At 44.8% G+C, this 13,633-nt stretch overlaps 1 protein-coding gene across 8 annotated transcripts in view; it reads right to left on the bottom strand.

Moving 5' to 3' along the window:
• Positions 1-13,633, bottom strand: part of ZMYND11 (zinc finger MYND-type containing 11) — a 165,182-nt gene that overhangs the window by 51,624 nt on the left and 99,925 nt on the right. For all 8 annotated transcript variants that reach the window (XM_019498704.2, XM_014609014.3, XM_014609016.3 and 5 more), the window contains one exon: positions 8,102-8,261. In XM_019498704.2, coding sequence (XP_019354249.1) covers positions 8,102-8,261 — 160 coding nt within the window. The remainder of the gene's footprint in view (positions 1-8,101; positions 8,262-13,633) is intronic.

Raw genomic sequence — 13,633 nt, forward strand, 5'->3', positions numbered from 1 at the left:
TGAGTAAATATGCTAAATCATTCTTCCAGGTAGCTGGTCAGCAGACCACCCTCCATCTATCAAAAACTGGCATGGCCAATATGCAGTAAGGGTAATGAAACTATTAGGTAGAAAGAAATGTGGTTCTGGAATCAAGAATATGCAGAGCACCTTAGAACTGATATGACCAATGGCTATGGAGCCAAAATTTGAATGGTCACATTGAAAGAAATAGCAAACAAATAAAAAATGACACGCCTGCAGCAAAGGGCATAACGGTACTGGCAACTAGAAAAGGCCTGCACAACTGAAAACACACTTGAGTGTTATCAAGACTGCCTGAACCACAGAGATGACTTAAGCTTTCATTTTCACAGTCATAGTTTCAGAAGAATACCTCACTTACCTGACTCAACCTAGGCCTAGGATGAGAGAACTCTATTACAACTGTTTATTCAGGAAAGAGTCTAAAAAAGACTGCTGAAAAAATCTTCAGGCTCACTCCCCTTCTGCGTCCATTTGTCTTCTTACAAAGACCCTCTCTCTCTGAAAAGCAGTTGCTAGAATCACTTACACATTTGTGGAGGTTCAAGGAGCCATAACTAGTTCAAAAGGTGCCAATACTGACCCCCTATGGGAAAACTGAACCAATCTGTATAACCTTGGCAAGCAAGATGGTATCTGCTCCATCCGAGGACATTTTAAACAGGTTATACCACAACCACAGTGCTCTTTTCTTAGAAGTTGGTCCTTGCAACAAAGTATGTGGACCATCGGCTTGAGCTTTTGGCCTAAGGTTTAATCTTCTGGGGATTTCCTCAGAACTGTCTCCAAAATTTCTAAACTCTTGGCAGTGCTACAGCACTGGATCATAGAAACTGGTAAAGAAAAACAGAAGAAGATCAAAGATATGGAGCTTGTCCAGGCATACTTCAGACCCTAAGTTATCTGGAGTCACTTTGAGTAAGTACCATTATTTTCCAAATATAACTATGGTGTTTCGCTCTTCATTTCAAATACAATAAAACCTCCACAAAGGTTAGCAAGTCAGTACGTATTGTGTACGAGCAAAATGCTATGCTTTCATGTATGCTGGCAATACTAAGGCTAATGAACTGTCACCAACTCTGTACTAAACTAACAAATACTTACAAGGGAAGAGTCTGAGGGAAAGCGATGTGGAGGTATCAGGGGGGCTGAATGTTCAGAGTAGGGATAAAAAACAAAACCAGAATTAGCCAGCCAAGGGAGCTGCCGCCATTTGTTCGAGATAGCAATTAAGTGAACACGACTGGCTCTTTATTAAAGCATGACGACTCACAAACATCACCTTATTCCTGCGACTGCTATCTGAATGGTAGAGAAACAGTGCAAAGACAGAGTCAAATATAGAGCCTTTCTGGTTTACACTAGCAACAAAGTTTGTTGTTACAAGGCCAATTTCAAAACCAGTGTGAAGAGTGCGGTGGTTACTGGTTTAGTATGTCAACTTGATTTGTCCTAACAGAACAACTTCATTCTAGATAAAATAGTATCATTTGGTTTTAAGAATAAATATAAATTGATTTTTTCTTTAAATTGAGAATGACTATGAATTTTTTTCTTTAAATCGAGAATACTGCATGTCTACTTGGCACTGGTTAGGCCTAATTTCGACTACTGTGGGAGCGTCTACGTGTTCATTAATGCACTTTAGGTAATGCCCATTAAATCTAGTACCTCTATTGTGAGGTGCTAGAAAAGGCGCATTAGCCTATTTTAATGTGCATTAACTAAAGAGCACATTTTTTGTGATGCTTTAGTGTGCATTAAAATAGGCTAATGCACATTAAAGTGCATGTGTAGACTCACCCTGTGTGCAGTTTTGGGTTTCACATTTTAAAAAGGACATGGAGAAGTTAGAAAGGGTCCAGTGGTGAGCAACAAGAATGATCAAAGGCTTGGAAGGCAAGTCATACGAGGAAAGATTGAAGGAGCTAGACATATTTATCTTGAGAAAAAGGCACTTAGAAGGGGATGTGATAGCAGTCTGCAAATACCTGAAGGGCTGCCGTAAGGAGAAGGGGAAACACCTTTTCTGTATTGCTAATGAGAATAAGATATGGACCTATGAGTTGGAGCTGCAGCAAAGTAGGTTTAGTTTGGGTATCAGGACACGCTTCCTCACTGTTGGAACAGAGAGGCAGTGGAACAGACTGCGTATGGAAGTTGTGGGCTCTTCATCACTGCAGGTGTCCAAGACCAGATTTGGACACCCAATGGTCAGGGGTGATCTAAGAACATAGGATCTATGTTCTACTATGAGTATTTCCCATGCTTCTGGGCTCTGCTGGGAAGAGCAGAGGGGGCTGGGAGGGAATTCTGCACCCCCCACAACCTCCTTTCTGTTATGTGTCAGGGAAGTTTTTTTAAGCCTTCATCAGAGGCTTTGGTTGCAGCCAAGGATGGGGATTTTGACTGAGGTGTGCCAAAACTTTTGCTGGGACTTTAACCGGAGGTTTCTGGCTAGAGGGTCTTGCCTCTCTGCTCAGGATTAAACCAAATGCCATATTTGGGGTCAGAAAGAAATTTTACCCCACAATCAGACTGGCACAGACTCTGGGGGTTTTTGTCTTCCTCTGTAGTGGGGGTGCAGCTGTCTTCTTGGGACCTCTTGCATGTATATTAACAAAACTTACAGCAGCAGATCACTGTGGTTTCCCTGCTTTATCTCTGTCAGGTTAGGGTGTTATGTCTTGTGTTGTGTTAGGGCTGACTTGGTAGTTTTGCAAAGAGATTACAAATATCCATTTGTATAGGATGATTTGCATAGGAATGATCCTGCCTCAGGCAGGGGGCTGGACTAGACCTCTGGAGGTCCCTTCCATGCCTACTTATCTATGACTCTATGTGTTTCTAAAACTGATTACCTATAGAGAAGAGTTAATATTTCAAGCATTATATATAACCTCTGTAAGATCCATCTTTAGAAAAAAATCACAACATCTTTAAGTTAGTAAAAGGAGTGTCTGCTCGTAATAAGCATGGCAGACCAGCTTTTAGGACCTTATCTCCAGTCAAAGAGCCAAAAGGTACCTCTGATGTAATTCCTCTGATTTTACCAGGTTTGCACCAGGGGTGATCCAGATCACTAGCTTTTCAGGATATGAATAAACAAAATTCATTGTTTAACTGACAACTGATATTTGAGAACATTCATTAATCCTCTTTTGCCAAGAACTTCCTTGCCAGCCACGTTCTCTATTACATTAACTCAGTGATTTTCAAACGGTTTGCTGCAAAAGAGTGAGGGAAATATGTTGTGAGATCCCCACATGAGGAGGTTAATGCTTTCCTTCCTGGTATGATACCCTGTGCCTGTCCCAGCTACTCCAGCAGTGCCTGCAGCTGCTCCTCTGGGGGCTGTATCTGCTGCTGCCTTCCCTTGCCCTTCTCTGCCTCCGAGGCAGCCCTTGTGTTAGACCTCCACCCGCCCCACTAGCTCTCTCAGCAGTATGCTCTGCTGTGAGCTATTTGCTTACTATTCCTCCAACATTTATACTCTGCCCTTGATTAGAGGTTGGTGGGGAACACGGACAGTGAAAAGGGCCAGGCACAGCAGGGTGAGGTCCTGCCCCCTCCACCCTTAATTGGCACCAGATAGATCTAAATTTTGAAAAGATATGGTGGGGCCTAGAGGTTAAAAAAGTTGGGAATCACTTATCTAATCTCAGTGATTTTCCACTGGGGTGCCCTGAATTCAGAAAATTTATGGAGAAGGGGAGCTAGAGGCTAAAAAGGTTAAGAACCACTGGGCACGTCTACACATGCTATTAATTCAAAGCAATTTCTACCCAGGAGAACTTTTGAATCTTTTCTCCTAAGCCTGATGAAGGGTGTTTGTGCCCAAAAGCTTGCAATTGAAGAATTTTTTTTTTTGCAAAAATCTAGTTGGTCTAATACAAGGTATCACCTTTACCACAGGTCCTGATTGCTAATGTAAAGCAATAAACTCTGACGCAGTTCACACCAGAGTTTATTGCTTCCAGGCACCGCGTTTGCATGTGCACCTGGGACTGCAGCACAGTGAGGCAGGGTGGAGCAACCCCAGACGGCAGGGGGCCCCAGAAGTCAGCCTGCTAGCCTGAGTCTGCTCTGACCTGGTTCAATATGCTAGGGAGGGGCTGGCTAGGGCACGAGCCAGCCCTGTCAGCATGTACATGTAAATTGAGGCGGCATACATTGCTCCACCATAGGATACTATTTGTGTCTGCCAGTAGTATCCTACAGCAGAGTTAATTAATTTACTGTGGTCTAATACTTTGTACTTCTAGATGGTGATGTTTTACTGCGGAGCTAATTAGTCAGTTCTGCAGCAGATGTGCCCATTGTTACAGGGACTAATCCTTTGCTTAAACATAGATGTATTTGGTATCATTTTGTGAACACTACACCTCAGCACTGGTATGATTTCCTGGCAGAGGAATGGAATATCTTTGAAATGCATGCATGCACACATACACACATCCAGGCACACATGCACATCTTTTCAAGTGTAAGAGTGAAGTGTATGACCAATTTTAACCCAGAAAAAAAATTGTGCCCCTGATATTAAAAGTTTGGGAAATGCTACAATACCTGAAACATTAGAATCCTTTTTAAGGATTTAAATCAGTGCCAAAATGGTTCATAAATCCCCACACAAGAAAATCTGGCTTTGTTAAAAAGAATTAAAAATAATTCTAAATAATTAATTCTGGTTTGGCCACTAAACCAAAAATATTATTAAATCATTTAATTTGTGGTAGACCTGAAATGGATTTCTTTGGTGCCAAAAGAGTTTTGTTTGGGGCATTTTCTAAATAAAAGCAAAGGATAGTTGGAAATAAGGACCTAGATTAATAAGGGGCCTATGGAAGGAGAGGTGGTAGTGGCTATATCAGGTAGGTTCCCATCTAAATTCAAGTCACTGCTATGAATCAGACAGAGGTGCAAACCTTATAACACCTATTTAGCATCTTACCACTCTAATCCTAACTCGGCCTGTTGTGTCTAGGACTAAAACAAATTTACGGGTTTGCTTCCCGGACACTACAAGCTGTGCAAAGAGTCAAAATGAAGCCTTAGAGATGCCCAGTAAATTATCGTTACCTGAGGTTAAGGGTCAAATTTCTTTTGTAAAAGGTGAGGACAATATTAGTGCCTAAAACAAGGCAAGGAGTTATACTGACTACACTGACTTAGGTTTTAATGATCCTGACTGTAGCATGAGAGACATTGTTTAAAACTAAATTCCTGGCAAATAACTAAAAGAGAAAACGATCTTCAATCATTTTGTTTAAAAGCATTTGCATATATCTGTAATATGAGAATGCATTTTGAAAAACTGATAACTGCCTAGTGCTTACAACATTTGCCACCCAAGTGAACAAACTGGAAACTGGACAAACGGAGGCATTACAAACACAATTACTGCTTTTGCAAGAATATTTTTCGTAGGACTCCACCTTTACAAATGTGCTCCACTGAATATATTTTCTTATCAATTTGGAATTTAAGTTTGTTAGTAATAAAAATATTGGAGAAAAGTGAACATGCTTCACTTTTATACTGAAAGTTTTATTCAGAAATCTTTATAATTATACTTTTTCTTGTTTTTGTCATTTTATCAAGCTATTTTCTTTTTTAGATATTACCATAAAAAGTTACCACTAAAGAAAAAAGCCTTCCCATGGTGTGTCAGGCTCCTGTACCTTGGCAGCTTCTAACAGTGCCTAATAGTGTTTCTAAATGCACTGAAATCTGCTTAAAGACTAATCTTAATATAGTTTCACAGAACTTCACACTTCACCCTAAAGGTGTGGAACATTAGCCTGTGACAGAACTTTGAAGCATACGACAGAATTTTAACTGTTCAGATAATATGACATTATTAAAAGCGTCTTTATTATGGTTCACTATGTAAGTCTCCTGGAGAGAGTAATTTATTTTTGCACACACAGACAACTAATATCACAGGTTATCAAACAATAATTATTTTCCATGTACAGCAGCTACTTTATAAACTGTTTTATTAAAAATTATTATGAAAAGCGATCAGTCCACATTATGTAAGAAGACCAACATGTTCAAACATTTTGGCTGCCGCCAGTTAGACAGCTTATTCATACTTAGGCAAGTAGATGAGTTGGCATAGATACTCAGCACCTCTGACTCTCAGCTTACTTATAAGATGGCGTTAGGCCTAAATCCTCTAAAATTTAAAAGGATTTCTCAAATGATTTCAGTATGACAATGAGTTTCTTTGTTAACTCAACAAAATAATTTTCATCACCAATTCCAAGTGCCTACAAAGCCTATTGAATTTGTTAAGAGTCTTCCCATGACTTTGATAGGTTTTGGATCAGGTTCTAAAACATAATACTGGCATCTGCTCAGCAAAGCCAGTTCCTAGTGATGTCAGCCGAACCGAGTGGTCAAGTCGCACACAGGATCTGCTTTTAAATTCTGTTTGTCCAAAACACATTTTACTGACTCAGTTTTGAATGGTGCTGAAATCAACATAGCTACCTGGCTATTTGCTTACTATTCCTCCAACATTTACACTCTGCTTCATGATGACACCATTCCTTTTTGCACCAGCATATTCCCATCATGATTTCTCTGGGCTTGTCCTCACTGTAAAGTTAACTCAAGTCCTATTCATACATAAAACACTGAACTGGAAGGACACAGTTGTGCTTTTAACTTGAATTGTGTAGGTTACAGCCCAAAGCCTAACTCTTCAGAGGCTACATTATACTGTACTGTGGCCACTCTCACTTGAGTTAGGCTCATGAAAAGTTCCCTGGAGTGTACATATTATGAATTCACTATGCAATGAAGACTCTGCCTGAGAAAGAAACACCACTGACTTGTTATGAGCTTGCACATAAGGGGCTGTGTAAGACTGCACCTAGTTTCTGTTAGCTGTTGCTACTGGAATAAGGGAAATGTGAGCATTGTTTAAATGACATGTTAAGACTTGTGAGGCTTTTTATTTTTTTCCCCTAGCAATGGAATAGCAAAAATAAGTTTTATATGTACTTTAAAATCCAGCCTGAGAGTGTTTAATGAGATTAAAGAGAGCACCTTAACAGTGACAAAGTGCATTAAACTTGGGTTAGCATAATTTAGGTTAGCGTAAATAGCATAATTTTAAGTGTAATACTTTCCATTATTCATACTATTAAATTTTGCATTTCTACCATCTTAAACAATAGCCTACTCTGTTTAACTTTCAGACTGTCATTCACTGCAAAAATAATGCAGTGTTTGCGATGGGAATAGTTCAGAGGGACCACTGTTAGCAGACATTGAGTGTGTTCCATTTCACATACACAAGGATGGAGGACACATGATTTTAATGCCTTCACGTAGCTTTGAACATATTTAATTGGATTTAAATATACACTTTATATGTTTGTTGAAGCAATTTTTGGAGGCCTAGAGCTAATTTACTAAAAATGTTCTTGATAGGCTGCCAGATTTCTTCTAAACATCTCGGAAAACACAGCTCTTGTTGTGTTATTCATATACACCTATATACACATACATATATAGATGTGTGTGTATGTGTATGTATGCGCACACACATATAATAAAACTTTTCCTTGAAAGGGACTAGAGGGACTCATTTTTTCTCCCTTAGATTCAGAGTAAAACACCATCAATCAACTCTCCCTTTAAAAAAAATCTTATTAAAGAGATGTATTGCTTTAAGGATCTCTCTGGATATTTGAAGATGTCAGACGAGACCAAGTGATACCAGTAACATTACAATGAATGTCTCCACATAGGATCACGGGAGAAGTGAAGCTACATAGGGGTGTGTAGTGACTGAGTAACATTTTATAAGGCCATTGGCAGAATTTTATGATAGCAGAGGCAGAGCTCCACAAGAAAGAATTTCTACTGAATAAGGAGGACTTTAAATAAAAGCTTTTCAGTGAAATATCTGAATAGTAAAACTAAGCTTGTGAAACATTACTTCACTGCTCATACACAGCACCAATAGAGCATCTATAAATAACTTAATAGAAATGCAAACAGGCTCCATTTCAACATTGTAGAAAATTTAATTTCTGATACATATTATACTCACAATCTCATCTCCTGGCAACCAATATCCTTCTTGTTCAATACCAGCTTTTGATCCCTTACACCCCACAGTCAGGGTTTCAACAATAAGACCATCTTTGACGGCTAAGCTCAGTTGACGTGTGGTCTCTTTTGGATGCATGCCGTGGACTCGAGACATGTACCTGAACGTCAAAAGACAAAGGGAGACCTTGAGTAATGGTCTTATATTCACATATTACCATTCCCTCATTTACAGGTAGGACTAAATAAATATACAGTTTATTATTGATTTAACAGCATAGCAGTTGCCAAGTTTGGGGGTTTTTTTATAAAGCTTCTGTAATGTTATCCCTTCATCCCAACTTTTTTTCCCTCCAGCATATTCTCTTCCATGTACAATACAACACAATGGTATATTGCAGAGGCAAGGGTTTTTTAGTGACATCTTTTATTGGACCAAATGTATATTTGGGAAATAAATTTGAAAGGCTTTCAAGCACAAAGCACTTTTCTTCAGATCCTGCTTCTGAAACCCTGCCAAACATTTCCTGGATCATCACAGCTTCAACAACACACCTGGCAAATTTGCAGATGACACCTAGTTGGATGCTGTATCGCAGGAGTTGGCAACCTCCGGCACGTGTGCTGAGCATGGCACACAAGGCCATTTTCCTTAGCACGCGTTGGGGCCGGGGAGGCAGCAGCTGCTTGCAGCCTCCTGGCTGCAGTTGGCCCCAACTCTGGGTAGCTTAGGGGTGGGCAAAATATGGCCCACGGGCTGAATCCAGCCCACAAGGCCACTCTATCCGGCCTGTGGGGCCCCTAAAAAAATGTAGAAAATTAATATTTATCTATCTTTGGTTCCTGTAAAAAATTACAGGAACCAGGGGCAATAGGACCCAGGGGAAGCCCGGTGGGCTCCCACAACAGCAAGGCCCGACCAGCCCCACCCCCACAGCTGGGAGCCCCAGCAGAGACTTGTGGCCTGGGACCATATGGCTGCACTGGCACCAGAAACTCAGGTAAGGGGGGAGGAGGGGACAGGGAAGGAGTGCAGGGAAAAGTGAGCAGGCACAGGCAGCCCCATGCAGGCTGCGAGTGGCTGCAGCGTGGGGCACCAGTCACAGGGCGGGTAAGGAGTTGCTTTTCCCACGCCCAGCACCAGCTTGTAACCCGCCCCTGCTGCTGGCCTAGGCCCCGTGCCAGTTCCAGGCTCACTCTTTGGGACTGCGCTGCGGTGGCAGCAGCTGCGGTCCCCCCTGCTTGCCGCGCCATGCAGTGTTTGCTGCTGCTGCCCGCCTGGAGCTCGTGTGCTGGGCAGCACAGAGGCAGCGGTGGCAAACACTGCCTGGCACAGCAAGTTGGGGGACCACAGCTGCTGCTGCTGTGCGCAGCCCCAACGGGTGAGCCCAGAGCCGGTGCGGGGCCCACGCTGGCAGCGGGGGCAGGTTATCAGCTGGTGCTGAGTGCGGGAAAAGCGGCCCCTCGCCCACCCTGTGACCAGGGCCCTGCACTGCAGCCACTTGCAGCCCAGGTGGGGCTGCCTGTGCCTGCTCAGGACAGCCCCACGCGGGTTGCGAGTGGCTGCAGAAGGGAGTGTCAGCCACGGGCCGGGGGAGGGGCTGCTTTTCACCATGCTCCTTCCTCTCCCCTGCCTTACCTGAGTTTCTGGTGCTGGTGCAGCCACATTGTCCCCCATGCAGGTGGGGGCAGCAGCAAGAGGGGGCACAACCCTGCACTGCTGCCCATGCTGCTCCTGTGCACACAGGAGGTGTGGCAGGGCAGCAGAGAGCTGGAAGCAGGTAGCTTTTTGCGCCCCACGCCATACCTTGTTGTGCCAGGTTCCAGCGCTGCTTTGCAGAAGTGGCAAGGGCAGCACAGCAGGGAGCATTACCAGTATGTGCTGCCTCTCCGGAGCCCAGGGCCAGGTCTGGGGCTGGAAGGCAGCTGAGGCTGGGGCGGAGAGGCAGCAGATATTTGCAGCTGGCCTAGGTCCTGGGTAGCTGCTGACAGCTACAGAGCATGGGCTGGGGGACAGGGGCTTTGGGGGGGGGCACAGGGCAGCAGGGCTGGGGGGCAGGGGCACAAGAAGGGCATCCTGCCATGTACTCCCTGCCCTCATTTTCTTTTTCTGGCATGCTGGCACTCCAGCACCTTCCAAGGTAGGCACTGTGGGGGTTTTCGGCGCTCTGGCCAAAAACTTTGCCTACCCCTGCTGCATCATATACTCCAGGGAGAAGGGTTACAATCCATAATGATCTGAATAGGTTGAAGAAATGGTCCATAATAAATCAGATGAGTTTCAACAAGGACAAGTGTAAAATCCTGCACTTAGAACGGAATAATTGCATTCATAAATACAGACTCAGGAGTGAACGGCTAGGCTGTAGTACTGCAAAAAAGGACTTGGGAGTTACAGTAGACCATAATCTGAATGTAAGCCAAAAGTGTGCTCTTGTTGCAAAGAAAAAAAGCCAACAGCATACTGGGATGCATCAACAGGAGTGTCATTTGCAAATCAAAGAAAGTGAGTCTTCTGCTCAGCTGAGCACTGGTTAGACCTCACCTGAATTACTGTGTCCCGTTTTGGGCTTCACACTTCAAGAATAATGTGGATAGTTTGGAAAGAGTTCAGTGCAGAGCAACAAAAATGATTAGGGGTCTGGGAGGCAAGACGTATGAGGAAAGGCAAAAGAACTAGGGTAATTTAGTCTGCAGAAGAGAAGATTGAGGAAGGATTTCTTCAAATACCTGGAAAGCAATTAGAGAGGATGGAAGCGCATTTTTCTCTGTGGTTCTAGCAGACAGGACTAGGAGCCATAACCAAGTTGCAGGAGGGGAAATTTAGGCTGGAGGTTAGGAAGAACACTGATTATGAGTGGTCAGGCATTGAAACAGGCTACCTAGAAGAACTGTGGAATCTTCCTCCTTGGAAATTTTCAAGAGCGGGTTAGACAGACGCTTGAATGGGATGGTTTAGTCAAGGATGATTCTCCCTTGATCAGGGGGCTGGATTAGATGACCTCAAGAGGTCCTTTCCAGCCTTTCTTTCCTATGATCCTGTGAGTGCTCCAACTGTATTGCTGTGGGACTTCCTCACTGAATATTCTCAAAGCTAACTATTAACTAGCAAATGATACTCTTATCAGATATAATCACCATTTTGTATTTATATTCCTGCCCCCACAAGAACATTGTGATTTACACACTATTACACTATGAAACTGTTAATTCCAGGTATTTTGCTGACACAGCCCGTAATACTGACTGAGGTTCGGAATGCAAGATACCGCATTAATTAATTTGAAGGAGCCAGTGATAAGTGCAACACAATCACCAATTAAGTCCTCCCACTTTACTCGGCCCTGGTGAGACCACAACTGGAGTACTGCGTCCAGTACTGGGCCCCCCACTTCAGGAAGGATATGGAAAAGCTTGAGAGAATCCAGAGGAGAGCCACTGGTATGATCTAAAGCCTGGAGGAAAGGCCATACAAGGAGAGGCTGAGGGACTTGGGACTCTTCAGTCTGGAGAACAGAAGGCTCAGGGGGGACCTGGTGGCAGCCTACAACTTCATAAGAGAAGTACATCAGAACCTGGGAGAACACCTGTTCACCAGAGCTCCCCAAGGGATAACAAGGTCTAACGGCCATAAACTCCAGGAAGGCCGATTTAGACTAGACATAAGAAAAAAGTTCTTTACAGTGCACGTGTCCAACGTCTGGAACAAACTCCCCGCACAGGTGGTGCAAGCACCTACTCTAGTCTCCTCCAAAAAACTGCTGGATTTATTTTTTGCTGGGGTCACTTGATCCCAGCTGACTTCCCGCCTACAGCAGGGGGGGCTGGACCCAAGCATCTTATGAGGTCCCTTCCAGTCCCTAATGTCTATGAATCTATGAAATTCAGGACCAGTGGGTGCAGCCCAAGGGGCTCTGCTTGGTGTCCCACTCAGGCACACTTATTTTCACGTTTTGACCCCTTGACTCACATGACACTCCTATACTCGTTTTTTTCATTAGTTGTCCCAAGTATTTTGTTGCATCATCCATCCATTGGCCCCATACATTAGGCGCTATTAGTTAGCCGCGTGGGCCTCAGAGCCCACGACAATTGGGTGATACAAATAGTCAGGAGCTTTGGGGGGTCCAGGAGATGAAATCTGCCCTACCTCCCGATGCCCTTGCCCTTAACCAGGTCCTGCATGGTGGTGGTCCCCGCCCCTGCGTCCTCCAGCACACCAGAGTTTGTTGTGGGGCCTTACCCGGCTTCGTGGCACTCCCCGCCCCACCACCTAAGCTGGCTGGAGGACACCAGGCTGGTCTGCTTTTCCACCACCCATCACTGCCACTTCTATACGCTTGCGTGGCACACGATCCATCATGCCGCCATCCTATCCAGACACCAACTGGTAGGACCTGCTCAGCAAGAGTGTGGCTGGGGCACCCCAGTGGCTGAGTCTGTACTCCACCCTCACCCCATGAGCCACTAGGGACCTCAGCTGGCAGCTCCTCCATGGAATCATCGCCACAGGTATGTATGTGGTGAGCTTCACATATACCCTGGTCTCCTGCCCCTTCTGCGGGCAGAGGGAGACCCTGGTGCACATGATGCCCGAGTGTGCCATGTTGCAGCCCCTCCACCTCCACCTGCAGAACCTCCTCCTGAGGTTCTGCTTGAATTTCACCTGCCACCTTTTAATTTTGGTCACCTTATCCACAGCCCCACCAAGTCCTGGGATCTCCTGGTCAGCCCCCTCCTGGTCCTGGTCGAGTGAGCCTTGTACTTGACCAGGAAGGAGACTCCGGCTGGAAAGGTGCCCAGAGACTGCAGGGCCACTTTCCTCTCACTTGTCCATGAACATTTCCAGGCAGAGCACCAGTGGGCAGTGCGCGCCAGCTCCTTGGATGCCTTTGAGGACTGGTGGGTGCAGCCCGGTGGTGTCCCCGTCAAGTACACTCATTTTCATGTTTTGACCCTTTGACCCTCATGTCACTCCTATCCTTTTTTTCCTTTGCTGTCCCAAGTATTTTGTTGTTGCATTCACCCATTAGCCCCCATACAATAGGGGCTACTATTTAGCCAGGCAGGCCTTATGGCCCACGGTATTTGAATGTTACAAATAGACAGGAGCTTCTGGGATCCGGCCAATTGGTACCTGAGGACACTACCCCTTGTGTCAGCTGGACTCCTGAAGCAGCCCTGAGAGTTCCCTGCACCCTCTACCCACTGCAGCAGTCTGGCAGTGGGGACAGGTGGCTAGTTGTGACCTGCTACCACTTGCGACAGCATGTGGCCCCAAGACTGCATGCCTGCTAGACCCAGATGGGGACTGCGTGGCCATTAGAGGCATCTCATCCTCATTAAAAAACTAGGCAACTGTGGCATTGATGCCTACACAGTCAGATGGACTGCAAATTGGCTGAAGGGTCATACTCAGAGGGTGGTGGTGGTCGGGTCATATACGACCCGGGGGGGAGTGGGCAATGGAGTCCCCCAGGGCTCGGTCCTTGGGCCCGCACTGTTCAATTTCTTTATCAGCGATTTGGACGAC

The sequence above is a fragment of the Alligator mississippiensis genome, chromosome 5 (genome assembly GCF_030867095.1).
Source record: "Alligator mississippiensis isolate rAllMis1 chromosome 5, rAllMis1, whole genome shotgun sequence".
NCBI lineage: Eukaryota > Metazoa > Chordata > Crocodylia > Alligatoridae > Alligator > Alligator mississippiensis.